General features: G+C 39.6%; 2 protein-coding genes across 8 annotated transcripts in view; both read left to right on the forward strand.

Annotated features, from left to right (window-relative positions):
- The window catches only part of SELP (selectin P), a 42,775-nt gene extending 26,862 nt beyond the window's left edge, over window positions 1–15,913 (forward strand). For 2 of the 7 annotated variants that reach the window (XM_001137240.8, XM_054655551.2), the window contains 8 exons: window positions 1,316–1,501; window positions 7,347–7,532; window positions 8,389–8,598; window positions 9,646–9,831; window positions 10,799–10,918; window positions 13,041–13,071; window positions 14,299–14,354; window positions 14,936–15,913. In XM_001137240.8, the coding sequence (XP_001137240.1) occupies window positions 1,316–1,501; window positions 7,347–7,532; window positions 8,389–8,598; window positions 9,646–9,831; window positions 10,799–10,918; window positions 13,041–13,071; window positions 14,299–14,353 (974 nt within the window). In that variant the 3' untranslated portion in view covers window position 14,354; window positions 14,936–15,913. The remainder of the gene's footprint in view (window positions 1–1,315; window positions 1,502–7,346; window positions 7,533–8,388; window positions 8,599–9,645; window positions 9,832–10,798; window positions 10,919–13,040; window positions 13,072–14,298; window positions 14,355–14,935) is intronic. The other 5 variants (XM_054655548.2, XM_009437909.5, XM_054655553.2 and 2 more) reach the window with 5 other exon arrangements.
- Window positions 15,914–17,974: 2,061 nt separating this feature from the next.
- Window positions 17,975–18,705, forward strand: part of F5 (coagulation factor V) — a 72,521-nt gene continuing 71,790 nt past the window's right edge. The window contains exon 1 of the mRNA XM_016932051.4: window positions 17,975–18,274. Coding sequence (XP_016787540.3) covers window positions 18,117–18,274 — 158 coding nt within the window. The 5' untranslated portion in view covers window positions 17,975–18,116. The remainder of the gene's footprint in view (window positions 18,275–18,705) is intronic.

Raw genomic sequence — 18,705 nt, forward strand, 5'->3', positions numbered from 1 at the left:
AGGACTTCATGTCTAAAACACCAAAAACAATGGCAATAAAAGCCAAAATTGACAAATGGGATCTAATTAAACTAAAGAGCTTCTGCACAGCAAAAGAAACTACCATCAGAGTGAACAGGCAACCTACAGAATGGGAGAACATTTTTGCAATCTACTCATCTGACAAAGGGCTAATATCCAGAATCTACAATGAACTCAAACAAATTTACAAGAAAAAACAAACAACCCCATCAAAAAGTGGGCAAAGGATATGAACAGACACTTCTCAAAAGAAGACATTTATGCAGCCAAAAGACACATGAAAAAATGCTCATCATCACTGGCCATCATAGAAATGCAAATCAAAACCACAGTGAGATACCATCTTACACCAGTTAGAATGGCGATCATTAAAAAGTCAGGAAACAACAGGTGCTGGAGAGGATGTGGAGAAATAGGAACACTTTTACACTGTTGGTGGGACTGTAAACTAGTTCAACCATGGTGGAAGTCAGTGTGGCAATTCCTCAGGGATCTGGAACTAGAAATGCCATTTGACCCAGCCATCCCATGACTGGGTATATACCCAAAGGATTATAAATCATGTTGCTACCAAGACACATGCACAGGTATGTTTATTGCGGCACTATTCACAATAGCAAAGACTTGGAACCAACCCAAATGTCCAACAATGATGGACTGGATTAAGAAAATGTGGCACATATGCAAGGATTTTCCTTTTTCCCATTTCAAAGATAAAGCAACTGAGGCTCAGAAAGGTTATTGTCTAGTGATAGATTGCTAGCAAGTAACAGAGCCAAAATTTGGGTGCAGATTCCACCACTTGGTTGGGAAAGGGGGAAGAAAGTATTTTCCTCCATTTCTGTGTTTCCAATCATTTGTCATTGTTTTCTGGTAAGGTCATTGGGGTGTTTCTGAAGAAGGTATCAAGGGAGAAACCAGTTCCACCCCTGTCTAGAAGCAACAAAAATGAGTTGCCCCACTGTCCTCCCAAACAGAGCACCAGCTTCCTTTAAAAATCACCTCTAAAGCTGTTTGTGATTGAGCACTTCAGGATGTCAATCACCTGTAAGCTGCTGCTATTTTACACCTCTACAATCTCTAACTGGTGATAAAGCATCATGAAATTCAAACAATCACTTTTAGACAAATACCATCGTTGTATATTAATCACACACACACACACACACACACACACACACACACACACACACAGAGAGAGAGAGAGAGGGAGAAAGAGAGAGAGAGTTACAGAGTTCAGGTTGCTGAATTATAAAATGATCTCTTCTTTTCTCCTCTGCCATGCCCATGATAGCCATTCCCTGCACACCTTTGCTAAGCCCTCAGAATGGAACAATGACCTGTGTCCAACCTCTTGGAAGTTCCAGTTATAAATCCACCTGTCAATTCATCTGTGATGAGGGATTTTCTTTGTCTGGACCAGAAAGATTGGATTGTACTCGATCGGGACGCTGGACAGACTCCCCACCAATGTGTAAAGGTAGGCTGTGGGTCTGTCCTTTCTTATGGCTTTAAAGATGACATCAGAGAATGGAGAATCATCAGGGATTTATATAAAAGTGTTCTTGAGCTGAAGCAAACAACACTCTCCACAACAATGGTAATCTAGATTAAAAAGTTCTCCCTCTCTTTAAATAATATTTTAATAGCTTTAGTTAAATATTCCACAGTTTCAAGAACATCCTGGCCAACATGGCGAAACCCCGTTTCTACTAAAAATACAAAAAATAGCTGGGCATGGTGGTGCATGCCTGTAGTCCCAGCTACTCGGGAGGCTGAGGCAGGAGAATCGCTTGAACCCAGGAGGTGGAGGTTGCAGTGAGCTGAGATTGTGCCATTGCACTCCAGCCTGGTGACAGAGCGAGACTCTGTCTCAAAAAAAAAATTGCACAGTTTCAGGAAGTGCTTTCATGTCATTATAGCATTCCAGTTTACCACAATTCTAAAATAATAAGGAAAGGCAGTATCATCTCATTTTATAGATAAGGAAGAGACATAAGCTTAAAGAGGTTAAATAACTCGTCCAGGGTCACACTGTTAGTAAGTGAAAAGGCTCAGCTCTATGTCACTGAAAGTTTTACTTCCTTACAGAGTCTTCTTCAGCTACATTCTTCATTTCTTCATTCCTACACTCATCTTCAACTGAGCATTACTAAATCCCAGCCACAGACCTTATTTAGGGATGGGTGAGATTTAACCCTAGCATAACTATGTGTGCACTTCCCTCCTCTCTCCACTTCTATATTGAATATAAGCTTCTTGAAGGCAGGAGCTGTGCCGTCTTCATCTTTATACCTCCTGCAGCAGCTAGACAGAATAAAAATGGGTGTGTGTGACAAATATCTGTTGAATTGAAGCTGATCATTTACCAGTAAAATTTACTCAAACACAAGCTTTGGTAATTTAGTGGAATTCTCAAAGGCAGGGGCCAGATCTTATCTGTCTTTAATTCCCCTGAGACATCTGGCTGGCAACGTATCTAGTATATTTTATGTTCTAAAATAGAAGTGCACTGAACTAATTAATTCATAGCTCCTGTTTAGTTGCAAAAGGTGCTATTGTTCTAATGTATTGTTCAGTGTAGAGTTAGTAATAATGAGACCAGCGATAATTGGTAATAATTATTGCTTAATGTAGGACTACCTATTTCATAAGCATCATCACATTCAATCCACACAAATGACCCTTAAGTTGGTTATTACTATGCCCATTTTAAAGGTGAAGAAACTGAGGCTTTGAGAGGTTAAGTAGCTAGCAAAGTTCATATAGCTTGAAGTATGGAGACAGGATGCAAACCCAGGCCTAGTCTGATTATAGGGCTAGTGTTTTGACCACTGAACTACACTATCACCCAGTGGCAGAGCTTCTGAATCTCAGGTAAGTCACTTGTGAATTTACTCTTTTCCACTCCACAGATTGCAGCTATAACTGCTAAATGAACTTTAGAAATGGCAGTGCCTGGTGATCAGATGAGAGAATATGTCGGTAGAAATCTATTCGTGTTACACAAAAACAGCTAAAATATTATTTATTCCTTCCTGTGGAATGAGCACTAGATTAATATCCAAAGACTTGTATTGCTCTCTCTCCAAGTCATGTGCCATTAGGAAAGTCTTGTCACACCCTTAGGCTCCTGTTTTCTCAATTCCAAAAGGAGAATTGTGGACAAGACCATCTTTGAGGTCGCTTCCCTGGTCAAGAATTCTGTAGGGTGAAAGACATAAAATGCTACCATCTGCTGTCAAAAAGATATACTACAAGTTCCCTGAGAATTCTAGAACATGTATGGAGGAAAGCATTTGGGCTTGTGGTTTTTCACTCATTCATTTATTCCTCACTCTCTTATTCATTTATTCCATTGACATTTCTCATAAGTTCTATTTTCCCACATTTTAAGGCTGAAGAATATTTTTAAAAACATTTAAAAATCTCATTCACATTTTAAATCATGTAGGCAACCAACATGGCTGCTAAATCTGTAATCTCTAAAGCCCTTGCTTCCCTTCACTACTTTCCAGCCCCCCTTTCTCTGCAGGAGGAATTTGCCTCCCACTTTGCAGGCCCCATCCCCACTCACTGTCGAGACCCAACCCTGACCATGAACAGCAGCTTTAACCCACTATGGCCCTTGGAATTATCAACCTTGACTGATCCTGATCTTGAGCCCTGGTTTTTGCATTTGTGTTTCTTCTTCGTTCTCCAAATTTATGCTCTAAATTTAGGCAAATGGTTCCTCTTATTTTCCCATATGCCTGAACCCATTAATTTTTAACCCTCAGCACTGCCCCCTAGAACCCCAATTTTCACATGGTGTTTTGCAGAGTTCTAGGATACATCAGATGGACTCAGGGGCCTCCAAGTAAGCAGAGGCAGTGTGGCAGGTGGAGTTCTCAAGCTGTCTCTTCAGAGTGCAATGTGAGATTTCATTTTGGGGGATGGCTCTACAGATAGTTCCACTTTAGTTAGAATGCCAGTTCCCTGGGCCCTCTGGGATGTGGCCTCTGCCTAGTTGTTCCTCAGTATCTGCAGGGGGAATTGGTTCCAGGACTCCCTGCAGATACCAGAATCCCCAGATGCCCAAGTCACTTATATAAAATGGCATAATATTTGCATATAACCTACATACATTCTCCTTTAGACTTTTAAATCATCTTTAGATTACTTATAATACCTAATGCAAAGCCTACACATCACTTCATCTGCATGGATTCAACATACTCAGCACATGGCAAATTCAAGTTTTGCTTTTTGGAACTTTATAGAATTTATTTTTTTTCTGAATGTTTTTGATCCACAATGAGTTGAATCCATAGATGCAGAACCCTTGGATACAGAGAGTTGGTTATTTTTCAGCCTTGTCTCTGCCTTTGCCCTTCAGGACCTGAAGTCCTTTTCATGAGCCTAAGCAGTGCTTGAGGTTCTTGTACCAACTTTGATGATGCCATCTGCATGATGGATTGCTTGTACACAGTTTCTGTATCCCTCCTGTCCCTGCCTGTTGGACCACTTTCATGATACAGACTGCTGAATTCCTAATCCCTTAACACTGTCTGTCATTGATCCTCTGGTGACCATGTTTGGCTGCTGAACCCAACTCCTAATGTCTATTTTCACTGTGTGGGGAGGGGTCCTGGTTCCAAGTCCCAACCTCAACTCTGCTCTTCTGCCATGTGCCTGCTTACTCACGTCCTAAAATATGGTGAACTGGTGCCCCCTAAAACTCTGGCCCAGCTGACATCTCCATTTTTTTCTTCATTCCCCCAACATTTCTCTGAATCTGTGGGGCTTCCTAGTTTTATTTCTAAAGTTTGAGTTTACAATATTCAACTCAGTTACATTTATTATTCATACTATATCTTCTTTCCAGAAAATTATTGAGAAAACTCTATCAAACTCAAGTAAAATGATATAATAAAAGGAAACAGATAATTTACTAAATCTATTTGAAATAATATAAATCAATATGTTTAAGAATTCAGATGCAATCATGTATACTTTCTTGATGGACTATAGAAGAACACCAATGAATACCCATATGTGATAGAACTGCCTTGGTAGTCAGTGAAAATAGAACACTAAGCGTGCAATAAATGCAACCCTTATCTGTTTTCTATTTTTGTAATTATTCAGGAGTTTTTTTTTTTGCCAACGTTTTAGAGTAGGCTCAAGAATATGACCACTTCTCAAAGTTATGCACAAAAGTCATTCCTGGGTATAACTCTTTTCCTGCATCTGCACTAATCTCCATTCCAGCAGCATCCTTGATAACTCCACAAATGTCATTCATCCCATGTTTGCTGAGTGCCCACCATATGCCGGATCTGGGTTAGGCTTCCATGTAACTCATCTAGGCTGCCCCTCAAACAGGTAAACCCGCTTCTTTACATGATCCAGAGCCAAATTCTTAGTATGTAAGGGTCAAGGTTAATTTTTACCTGAGAGAGTTCAGAGACTTTTATAAATATGAAAGTCTGGATATGTAACCTTGGCTGAGCATGACTGATAAGACTGAAACCAAAGCACTATCCCCCAAATGAATTTAATGCTGTAGTAGTTCTCATTTTATACTAGGGCCCCCTTACGTTAATTTTTAAAAACAGTAATTCCTCTTGTTTCTTTTCAAACCAGGTAGGCATACCTTTTAGAATGCATTTAAATTAAATTGTATTCATTACTGTATTCATTCAATTCATAAGTATTTGTAGAACCCCTCCTATGTGTCAGGCCCTGTTCTCTGGGATACAGTGTTCAAAGAACTGACAAGGTCCCTGCTTTCCTGCAGCTGACATTATACATATTCTTCAGTTTAAAGTTGTAATTCTGGGAGATTATGAAAAAGTTATTTTTGTGAAAATGTTCACAGATGACTTCATGTCTAGGAGTTACACCAGTAGACATGTTTCAAAAATGTTTAGTAAATTGATTTGATGTGTCAGATATGAAGTTGTTAATTACTCAACAATTTGAGAGTACTGAACTGAAATTCACTGTGTTATTTTGGCTATTTGAATGGATTCATGCAATAAGAATCCATAATCCTTCAATGAATAGCTTGTTACTGAAAAATACATGGGCCAGTATGTAAAAGCCAAATACTGTACATTGGTTTTCCATGAGGGAGCATATAGGTCTTGAAGAGGTTTGTAAAAATCAAACTATCTAAGTAAATGAGACTTATCTGACCAAGGTATTGTTTTCAGAATAGCCTTAGATTTAAAGAAAGAATAGTCACTTCATTTGTCTATAACCCAACATTTATCGATAAATAATAGTCTTACATTAGAGAATTAATGGGGAGAAAGGAATAATGCTAAGAAAATATGTAACTGCAATAATTTGTAAAAATACTTTTGGGGGGAAATTGTGAATTAAAATTTAAATTCATTTATTCATTCACTTGGCAAGTGGTTACTGAGCACTGCCTCTTGAGATCCTGGGATGGGAGTTATGGAAGACTCAAGGATGAATCATTCTTGGGTTTTAGACACTTTCCATCCAGTAGAAGAGTGAGGGTATGACATGGGACATGACAGCACATGAGTTCAGACAAAAAGTTGAAGAATTCAGAGGAGAAGAGTTCAGGCTGTGGTGATCAGCAGAGTCTTCAGAGAGTTTACGAGTTAAATCCTGGAGGATTAGTGGGATTTTACGCCATGAAAGTGGAAAAATTCTCAGGGGAATGTGAGCCAAGAACCAGAAGCAATAACACACAAAGTCACTTCAGGGAATTCCAAGAAACTAATCTATCTTGACCAGGAGGTTTTGAGTTTTCCTGTGTTATCTGGATGGGTGGTATTAAAATACAACAGCAAAATAAACAAAACAATTGGCGAGGAGATTCAAATGGAAGAAATAGTTTGAGGCAGAAAGCAATCATTGCAGTTTTAGGTGTGTTGAATTTGAGAAGATGGCATGATATATGGGAGCAAGTAGTCTCAGGCAAGAGGAAGGGCGGAAATGAAATCCTGGATTGCACCCATTCAAGTAAGATAGAGGGAGCTGCGGCAGGCTACGAGGTCTCTGAAGCAGAGGATGTAGAGAAAATAGGGTGACATTGTAAGTTCTTGAGTATGGCTGCCTAAATCTTTGACTTCTTTGTCTTCGTGACTTGTACCTATACTCTTCTCTGTAAGCTCACCATCCTCCCACTGCCCTTTGCAGCAAATGACCTACATGATATGTTGTGGAATGCTGCTGCCTAGCAAAATACCTGGAATATAGGTGCTTAATAAATATTTTTTGAATATATAAGTGAATGAACTTTGTGTAACACAGAACTTCTGAATAAACTTGGAGATTGTGACACTCTTAATTTGATACTCTAGCCATCAAGTGCCCAGAACTCTTTGCCCCAGAGCAGGGCAGCCTGGATTGTTCTGACACTCGTGGAGAATTCAATGTTGGCTCCACCTGCCATTTCTCTTGTAACAAAGGCTTTAAGCTGGAGGGGCCCAATAATGTGGAATGCACAACTTCTGGAAGATGGTCAGCTACTCCACCAACCTGCAAAGGTAATAATATGTACTTGCTAAGAGAGTTCTACTTTTGGAAATTTATTCTACAACAACAAACAATTATCTAGTTCTTATATGTGAACTAGATAATTGTATATATTACCATTATTTGGGTTTAGCAAACAGCTGAAGGATTTTAAAATGTCTAAGGAGTGACAGGATATTTTTATGTTTGTGAATAAAAGATATATTGATTCTTAAGCAGGAATTTTGTTTCATGGCTTCTTTTTTTGAAAGAGCTTTGTTGAGTGAACGGAATGGTCTCCATTAATTTATTGCTGAGAGAAACAGACAATACTGGGGTAGAGTCACTGGTCCAGTTTTTCAAATCTAGGAATTGAGGTGCAGAGAGGTCAATCATCATCTTCCTGCCACATGGCAAGTTAATGACAAAGCTGGTGGGATCATTCAAATGGAATAAATAGTTTGAGACAGAAAGCAATCATTGCAGTAAATTTCAGCTTTCACATTGACCTTTAGTCAGAGAACAGTACCACTTCCCAATAAGGCAGGGTTGGGCAGGCAGTTGGCCCATGTATATTTGGCTTTCTGCTGAATTTCTTATATTTCTGTACCATTTTTTGCTTCTTTTTAAAATAGCAATAACAATGACTCCTCTGATTTCTTCTCTTGGCCAGGAGAATCATCTCCTCAAGGATGCTTTTTAATAATTTTCCTCATCTGGTTTTCTATCTCTGACACTGATAGTTTTTCTTAACTTCCTTAAATAGCTCTTGCAGGAGCCTCCCTTGTTATGAAGGGAGTGAAAAGCAGTTATTCCAGATTAGCCTTAACTCTGTTAACGCTTCTTTTAATTGGGAGGTCTCTGAATTGAAACATTTTCTCACAACAGGCATAGCATCACTTCCTACTCCAGGGGTGCAATGTCCAGCCCTCACCACTCCTGGGCAGGGAACCATGTACTGTAGGCATCATCTGGGAACCTTTGGTTTTAATACCACTTGTTACTTTGGCTGCAACGCTGGATTCACACTCATAGGAGACAGCACTCTCAGCTGCAGACCTTCAGGACAATGGACAGCAGTAACTCCAACATGCAGAGGTAAGGTGAAAAGGAGCAGGCAGTTCTGAACCTGCCTTCCTGCAAGTACTCAAGCTAGCCATTGTGCCTGTATGTTGAAGTCTCACCCAACCACAACCACTACTCCAAGTGTCATCTCCCTTATGAAATCCACACCAATCCCATTAGAAGTAATGTGTCACAGGCATTTCACTTCTGTCCTTCCTCATGTCACAAGCTAAAGCTAATACACAAGTACTCAGAGACTTAAAGGAAGAAACATTTGCAGATGTCCAAGATGTGTTAGAAAAATAGGCATATTAAATGTAAAACCTGCTATAGAAATTGGTAAACTAGAAGTTGCATATTATGTGACAGTATAAACATTCCATATTTTCATAATAATTTGAACCTAAATAAAAAGTTAAGCCATACGTGATATTTCCTGAAGAGCTATCGCCCTACACATAAAGCATTGAGACCTATGTTTCTTTCATTTTTGTATCCCCCACAAAACATAGCACAGTGTTTTGCAAATGTCACTACTGATAAATAACATTTATTTGAATTAAATCTAATTTCTTGACCTTTAATTTCCTATCCATAAATTAGAAAGAATAACCCCGAAGTTCCCTGAAAATGTAGTTTAAGGAGGATGACAGTCTACTTCTTTCAAACTCCCAGTGTCCAGATATGCTGAACACTTATTAAGTATTTTAATAAACACATACTGACATGCCAGTTGATCACAAATGTAGTAATAACATTTAGACTAATAGTATTTTAAGAACCAAAATTTTGTAAATAGTATATTTGGAGGCAAGATTTATCAATGCATTAGCAGGTATTTGTCGGATGCTACTATGTGTCCATCTTTGCATCTTGGTTCTTTGGCTATCGCCCTTCGAGAGAATATTTTCATATATGTGCTGTTAGAAGAGCTACTGTGAATATTGGAAGTGGCTCATATCCTTTCTGACCTTTTACATTCTGCCTCATTTATTGGCAATGTTAGGTTACAAAAGAAACTATAATCTCTTTCACCTCCAATCCACATGTTGTTTCTCTTGCATTCTTTCTTTTCTGCAGCTGTGAAATGCTCAGAACTACATGTTAATAAGCCAATAGCGATGAACTGCTCCAACCTCTGGGGAAACTTCAGTTATGGATCAATCTGCTCTTTCCATTGTCTAGAGGGCCAGTTACATAATGGCGCTGCACAAACAGCATGCCAGGAGAATGGCCACTGGTCAACTACCGTGCCAACCTGCCAAGGTACAATTTTCATGTGGGTTAAGAAGTCACTTTGATGTGGAAAATAACAAAATCAGTGTTTCTTCCCTGTGTCTTTCTCATAGTGGTCTTGCTTTCCATCCCCGGGTTTCCCCCTGCTTAATAAGTGTTTCACAATGAATCAGGCAGAATCTCCTTGCCTTATAGAGTAGTGGAAATTAAACCCAGTGACTGTGTAGGTAATCACCCCTCCTCTTCAGTGTTCAATTGGTGAAATGAAACCTTTTGCTTCGTTATAATCTCTGTTTAACAGACCTTGAAGTTTCAAAATGTTTTAAACTGGGAGTTATTTCATGCAGATTTCTAATTTATTATCTCAGAAGACCTTTGCTTACCACCTAACTCTAAAAACCTCCTAGCAGATCTTCCTTAATTAAATTCCATCTGTTTGCAAGGTATATTTCAGCCCCCTATTTTTTCCCCTCATAGCTTGTCCTGACTGCCTTTTGTTACATAACTGAATCTTTGCCAAAAAATTATGCACAGTTTATTTTATTTGCCTAAACTTACATGTATAGGCTTCTTATGTCTACAATTTAATTTCTTTTATTGGGACCTTACCCTAATTCTTTTGGAAATTACAGTTTATATTTAAGTCTTAGGAATAAATTAAGGCCCCACTTTTATTTTATTTGCCCAAACTTACATGTATAGGCTTCTTGTGTCTACAATTTAATTTCTTTTATTGGGTCCTCACCCTGATTCCTTTGGAAATTACAGTCTATATTTAAGCCTTAGGAATAAAATAAGGCCCCACTTCCCATTCTGTTGCAGTGGATTTATGAATTCCAGATCTTCTTTCATGTTAGTTTGTCAGCATTCCCAGGACCTTTGGTGATCCTACTTGATCGCACATCTTAGAGTTCTTGAAAACTTTCTGGGAGATAAAGGCTAGTCTTTTGCATAATACACTTCTTATGTCTTGCATGTGTGTGTGTTTGTTTTGTAGCAGGACCATTGACTATCCAGGAAGCCCTGACTTACTTTGGTGGAGCGGTGGCTTCTACGACAGGTCTGATAATGGGTGGGACGCTCCTGGCTTTGCTAAGAAAGCGTTTCAGACAAAAAGGTAAATAGGAAAGAGTCTTCTCTTTGCTTTTTTCTTTCATGTAACTTAGGGTGGGGAGGCAAAAACCACAACTTCAGTAGTTCATGTTGGAAAACATTTGCATTGAAAGAAAATAAAGCCAAGATAAGTGATCTTGAGAACTGATTGTCCATTAGAATCACCTAGGGAACTTCCTAAAAATATAGATCCTTCTATGGGGAGACTTGGTAGTGGGTGTGGAAATCTGAATTTTTCAAAAGCCCTCTCCCAAAATTCAAATGAGGCTACTTTGCAGTTTGGCATTTGGGGCCTCTGGTCTAAGTACCCTAGGCTATCACTAAAGCTAATTAGAAAGGTGTTATGCTTCCTGACTTCACTCATTTCTTCATGCAGCTGTCATTTATTCATCAACTCTGTTAGAGTGTGAGACTCATAATGATGGTTTCTGATATTAAGGAAGGAAAAATCCAGTAGGGGAGACAGGTGAAATCAGTGCTGGTAGTGAAGTGTAGTAAGTGTGTTAGGACACAAATACAACCTAGGTATTATTAGAACATAGACTAGGGATGCCTAAACCAGACTGGCAGGTCAGAAAGCCTTTTTCAAGCTTAGCTTTGAAGAATGAGAGGCATTTAGCCAAGGGGAAAATGGAAATAGAGTTCCATCAGAGAAAATGGCATGTAGAAAGACATGAAAGTGTGAAATCAATGAGAAGATGGTATGTTTCGCAGTTCAGTGCATCTGAATCAAAAGGGGATTATGGAGGAGGCAGGAGATGAAGTTAGGGGCAGAAGAAGCCGCCCCTTATTGGTGACCTGGTGTGATAAGCTAAGAGATTTGCTTTTTCTCCTGAAAATTTGTAAAGTTGATGCAGGATTTAAACAGAGAAGACCAAATAGATGAAAACTCTCTGTAAGGGAAACTGTGTTCATCAGACTGTTCATCAGAAAAAGAACTTTAGTCTAGGAATTAAAGACGGGAACATCCCATCTCTTAAGGTTTAAAACATCCTTTCTCAATCTTCTCCAGACACTTAGCCTGCCTATAAGTTCATACAGTTTTGTTTATAACCTAATGGGGCTCTTCTTCATCACTCCTCATAGAAAGTAACTGGGGGCATCAGAGAGACCATTAATTGCTCAAATCAAGGTAATTGAAAGTGGCTATGTTAAAATATCTGAAAGAGATCTCATTGAATTTCTCTATTGTTGACATAGGTCTCAACACCTATTCTTAACTGCTCAGAGGCAAAACCATGTGTTCCTTACTCTTATTCTTTCTCCATTTACAATGCTACCAAAACATTGAGGCTGTTTTTCCAAATTTCCTTCATATACTCTCCTGTGAGTGGCTAAGACAATAGAAAAAGGTCAATACTCTGCTTCAATACCAAAGAGATGTACTGAGAGCTACAGTGAATCCCTCCATGCAAAATGTGTGCTTGCTCAACCAAACCCAGAAGGCAGAGGCAAGAGCTCCTAGACCTTAATCTCTATGATCATGTAGGAATCACTCTAATCTTGATGTTACCCCCAAGTCCTTTCTTTGACTTTGAGACATTTCCAGGGGACCCTCTAACAGTGGAGAAGGACAAATGGCCACTCATGCCCCAATATTTTTAATAATAAATACATTCATTTGTTGGGGATGGGAGCTTTTTTCCTCAGCTTCTCCCAATTTGATTTTAGGCTTTGAAGTTTTCTATGGCCAAATAAGAGGAAAATGCTGCAGCCATAGCTGAAAATTCAACTATGAGAGTCTGTTATTTGGATAAAAATATGCTACCAGGGAGGAAAAACATCCACTGTTCTGTTGGTTTGGATTCATGTATGTGATTAGCTTGCTCAGCTAAGGGCTGAGGGCAAGTGACACAAGATGCCCTCAAAATAAATTGATTTATGTATTTACTGAAAGGAAGGAGGAAGAAAGTGACAGGACTCTGGAGTTAAATATTGTCGAATGTTTAATTTAGCCTAAAACACTGTCTACCTTTCAGGGAGAAACTGTTCCCAATATTCCCCTTATAATGAGCCCTCCTGAAAATCAGTCTACTGGTTTTCCCCAATAATTTCTATCCTTAATGACCCTCTCTTTCATCTTGTTTTTTTTTTATCATTCATTCTTGTCTTCTTGCTGATTTTAGATGATGGGAAATGCCCCTTGAATCCTCACAGGTAAGGTAGAAATGTTTTAGGATTGAGTAAATTTTGCTACCTTAACTTTATAATTCACTGTAATATGTCAGAATGATTACATGCAATGCCTGCCTCCTTTTTACAATGTCTTTTGCAATGTCTTCTTTTCTACTCTGAAGTAAAATACACAGATAATAAATATTCTAATTAAAATATAAAGTAGGAATAAAACAAAAAGTAATTTATAATAAAAACAAGATGCAAAAACTTAGGCGCTGTGCCAGTAGATGCAATGAGGTCATCAGAAGCGTGCACCTTCCACAGAATCACTAGGAAAGCAACGGCCACGCAGGTGGACTGATGGGGGAATGTTGTATTAGTGACTCAAAGAGCATTAGAGATGTGGCCAACACCAGTCTAATTTTTCAAAATGGTGAACAACTCCAGTAAAGTGTCTGAAAACCTGTGATAATTGTCCTTTGATTCATATGGCAATTGCACTTTTTAAAGATGCAAAAAATGCTTAATATTTACATGTAAAGTGCTTGAGTTCCAGGCTCAGAGATTTTTTACCTGTATGAATATCGAGCAGATATTCCAAAGTTATGTGGGATGTTGGACAATTCTTTTGTGTCCTGTACCCCCTGCTATTTATAATCTAGCAATAGTTTTCAAAAAGGGACAGTATGCCCCCAAGGGTATTTTTTGATTTTTGTAATGAACAAGAGTTCTACTGACATTGAGTGGGCAGGAGGCAGGGGTGCTGGATATCTTTTAAAGACATTTCCGTCCTGGAGGACATGGAAATCCTTATATGAACTCTATTGTCGTAGACATCCAGCACCCTTGCCCCATACCCACTCAATATCAGAAGAACTCTTGATGGTTATAAAAATCAAAAAACACCCCTAGGGGGCATATTGCACCCTTTGAAAACTATCGTTAGATTATCAAGTGTTAATGCCAAGAATTTTGTATCTACCTCTTGTCACCTAGAAGAGGTTGCAGCAACTTAGAGGGTATAACAGGTATTCAGTACATAAAGCATGAACAATAACTTAGTGTGGGTGCAAAATGCAATGCAAATTACCCAGAGCTGTTAAGTGGGATATTGAATATTTCTTTGGCATTTATTTTTCTTTCCTTTCTAAAGCAGAATTCCAAGGGTGGATGGTAATTTGTGGTTTCTGGAAATACTATGTGTTGGACTGTGTTGTCGAGAACTAAGCAGTATATTGTTGCCATCCTTGTGTTTCTGTTCTTTAGCCACCTAGGAACATATGGAGTTTTTACAAATGCTGCATTTGACCTGAGTCCTTAAGGTAAGGTCCCTATAAAGATATTTTTTAAGGAGATAGAACACTAGGGAAAAATGGAAGACTATAAAGCTTAACTTTTCTTTACATAATCATATATTAAATTTTAAGTATGTATTAAATTTTCAGGCATGAAGGAAATTGTGTTGGCAGTAGGACACAGGTATGACAATGGAGTTACAAAAGAGTTCACAAAAGGATTTTCATTTCCTCCAGGACAGAAATGTCCTAACAAGACATAACTTATTTCAGGATGTGTAACATTTCCATTATTAACTGCTAGGTGGTGATGATGTGGCCTTGCCTGCAAAGCAGAAGTCAGGACTGCTGAAAAATGTTTACGAACTGTTATGGAGTCAATTCCCTATGCTACCTGCTGGAAAAACAAAAATAATCTGATGCTATCCCTCTCCCAAAAAGTGGGTAGTTCAGTGTCCTACAAAAAGCCTGAATGGCAGAATATTTGAAATCTAGAAAGAAAAGGTTATGCTGCGCCTCAGGGTGTAGATATGATGAGCAATTTTTTTCTTTCTTTTATTTTTTTAAGGAAATGATAATTATTTAAATTTCTTTGGTCTCATTTCCAGAGACCTGTCCTTTTCCTGGTCTCCTCATTCAGCCTCCATATGATCCTGTTGTGAACATCAAGTTTCCTGCTACACTGGACTTAACTATAATGCATTTGCTGCAGGTTTCCATAAACACCCGTGAATCAAAGACATGGAATTAGATTAGCTCTGGACCAGCCTGTTGGACCCGCTCTGGACCAACCCTGTTTCCTGAGTTTGGGATTGTGGTACAATCTCAAATTCTCAACCTACCACCCCTTCCTGTCCCACCTCTTCTCTTCCGTAACACAAGCCACAGAAGCCAGGAGCAAATGTTTCTGCAGTAGTCTCTGTGCTTTGACTCACCTGTTACTTGAAATACCAGTGAACCAAAGAGACTGGAGCATCTGACTCACAAGAAGACCAGACTGTGGAGAAATAAAAATACCTCTTTATTTTTTGATTGAAGGAAGGCTTTCTCCACTTTGTTGGAAAGCAGGTGGCATCTCTAATTGGAAGAAATTCCTGTAGCATCTTCTGGAGTCTCCAGTGGTTGCTGTTGATGAGGCCTCTTGGACCTCTGCTCTGAGGCTTCCAGAGAGTCCTCTGGATGGCACCAGAGGCTGCAGAAGGCCAAGAATCAAGCTAGAAGGCCACATGTCACCGTGGACCTTCCTGCCACCAGTCACTGTCCCTCAAATGACCCAAAGACCAATATTCAAATGCATAATTAAAAGAATTTTCCCCAAATGCCATGTTCCTCTATTTTATGGTTTGTTCAGTAAGGTCTGTATACATCACATTGTTTACCATCAGTGTAATAACACACAATTATGGTTGTCCTATTTACACCTCGACCATTCATTCAGTCAGCAAATATGTATCGCACACCCTACACTGCAAGAGAAAATCAGAGAAATGGAAAAATTCTTCATCACCTTAATGTTTTACAGGGAAGAACAAATATGTTTTACATGTTCTTTAAATCCCATGTTTAATAAATAGGTCATTGAAAGTTATATAGTATTTATCTGGAACTGATGTTAAAAAAAATAGAGCCAAAAATTATAGTAGTCATCTTGTCTCTGTAAAATGTAATTCAATAAATATGTCATGTACACTGTATATACATAAGCAAACATGCAAATAAAAAAGCAGCCTACTCAAAGGTTACAATAATGTTGCAACAATTCTGGTAGTAACCTTGGGATTTAGGGACACAGTGCTTTCAAAACATTTCTCTGATACACTGCCAGTAGCATCTCTGACTGCTTATTTAAATGTCAATAAGTAGGCTAGGTGTTCTAGGACTTTGGTCTCAACCCTGTTTCCTGAGTCAGAATCTACATTTTGTAAAAGTTCCCCTGGGAATTCTGATGGTCTGCCAACTTTGGGAGACACTGATAATATTGTAGATAAAGAAGTGTAAGCAACTGTTCAGTTAGGGAGACAATAGATACCTGCATGGAATAACAAAAGGTAATTAACATGATTATATAATTTGAATAGTGTTGTAATAGTTCATAAAATGGAAAAGCCACTTTGAGCCCAGAATCTGGGAGATAGGCAGAACTCTGGACTGTAAAGAATGGCCCAGCAAAGAGGAAGAAAATGGGCATTCTAAGTTGGTGCAATAATATCAGCACAGGAGAAAAGACAGAATATTGGGGGGAGTGGGGAGGGAGGAAGAGGCTGTTGATGAGCCTGATATCATTAACAGAGACCTCATGTGAGGTGCCAGATTACAATTTATTGAATGTACTGAATGCATAAAGCATAAGACAGAAACTTGGAGCCATGCAGATACAGGGAACCCAGGACAAGTCATTATGATGCCTCAGACAATATAATTCGCAGATTCTCTATCAATAGCAAAGTAAGATTTAAGGTGCTGTGAAACAGTCAGATCCTTCAAGAAAAACAAGAATACGAGGGGTCCTGGAGACAGGAAAATATGATCATAATAATAAATTTGTGATTCCTTCTTTCTCTCATTTTCTCTTTCTTTCTTTCTTTTTCTTTCTTTCTTTCTTTTTTTTTTTTTTTTTTGATGGAGTTTTGCTCTCGTTGCCCAGGCTGGAGTAAAATGGCACGATATCAGCTCACTGCAACCTCCACCTTCCAGGTTCAAGCAATTCTCTTGCCTCAATCTCTCGAGTAGGTGGGATTACAGGTGTCCACCACAACGCCCGGCTAATTTTTTATATTTTTAGTAGAGACAGGGTTTCACCATGTTGGCCAGGCTGGTCTTGAACTCCTGACCTCAGGTGATTCACCCGCCTCGGCCTACCAAAGTACTGGGATTACAGGCATGAGCCACTGCGCCTAGCCTCTGTGTGTTAAGTGCTGGAACTATAGTTTACAGTAGCATTTTATCCTCCCAACATACCCTATCAGGAAAAACTATTATTGTCATCCTTATTTCACAGATGTCAAAACTGAACAGAGAGGTACAGTAACTTGCCCAAGACAACACAGCTAGTAAGTGAAACTGAAATCTGGACAACTGATTTTTTTCAGCCAAGCTCTTCAAGCCCGCTGCTATGCTGCAGCTTAGCTGGCGACAGGCCCTTATCAAGGCAGAACTGTGCCTTGATAGAGGCCAGGAAGGCGATTCAGAGCAGTAGGCCTTGTCCATGTGTTTGTTCCCTGCTTCTTCACCACTTGAAAATAGTGTTTCAGTGCCCAGTAACAGAGCACAATACTCTTTTCCTCAGATTAAAAGGGGAGCCATCTGCTTAAGGTGGTTGGGTGCCACTGCACTGCACAGAAAGTTCTCCAAGTGTGAGCTTGGACCCAGGCAGGCCTCAGGTCAGTGGTAACGGACGACTGCTTCCGTGGTGTTGGCAGGTGGAAATGGAGGGATAGAGCTTTGTCCGGCTCATGAATCCCTGGGCATTGTCCCGCCTGCTAGAGCCTCTGATCTCTGCCCCTTCTTCACCTGCAGTAAAACAGTCACTAGTTTGGTTGCTCTCCCTAATACCTCTGGTCACTGGGAGCTGTGATCTCACCAAACTCCTGCCAGGAAAAGCCCCAGAAAAAGCGGAGGGAGTGAGAGCCAGAGGCTGCTGCTGCCGTTTGCAAGAACTGCAGGGGAGGAGGACGCTGCCACCCACAGCCTCTAGAGCTCATTGCAGCTGGGACAGCCCGGAGTGTGGTTAGCAGCTCGGCAAGCGCTGCCCAGGTCCTGGTGGCAGCCAGCGGGAGCAGGAAAGGAAGCATGTTCCCAGGCTGCCCACGCCTCTGGGTCCTGGTGGTCTTGGGCACCAGCTGGGTAGGCTGGGGGAGCCAAGGGACAGAAGCGGCACAGCTAAGGCAGTTCTACGTGGCTGCTCAGGGCATCAGTTGGAGCTACCGACCTGAGCCCACAAACTCAAGGTAACTCAGGTGTGGAGTCCGGGTGGGCTTCTCTAGAGAGGAAAATCTATTTCTTTTAGAGAACATTCCCTTTGCAATGTCATGGCTTTTTTTTTTTTTTTTAACTTCAGGTAAGTCAATATAACTAATAGGAGAGTATACTGAATTAAATAAACTGGGCAAATGATAATTTTGCCTCCAACAATGTAGTTTATCATTCTGATGGTTTAGAAAGCACCCTATTTGATTGGTTAGATGCTGCCTTCTTTTCAAGTTTATTTTCACTACAGTTCTGTTAGTATGTTTGTGTTGGCTTATATATTGGTTAATTCAAAGGCACCAGGCACTTGCTCCCTCATTAGCCCTTCCTGCAAACTCCTGTTCCAGATTTTTAGTTGTATAGTATTTTTATGAGACTCCTAGTTACATATTATTTATTCCATTGTCTACAT

Source organism: Pan troglodytes, chromosome 1, assembly GCF_028858775.2.
Source record: "Pan troglodytes isolate AG18354 chromosome 1, NHGRI_mPanTro3-v2.0_pri, whole genome shotgun sequence".
Classification (NCBI taxonomy): domain Eukaryota; kingdom Metazoa; phylum Chordata; class Mammalia; order Primates; family Hominidae; genus Pan; species Pan troglodytes.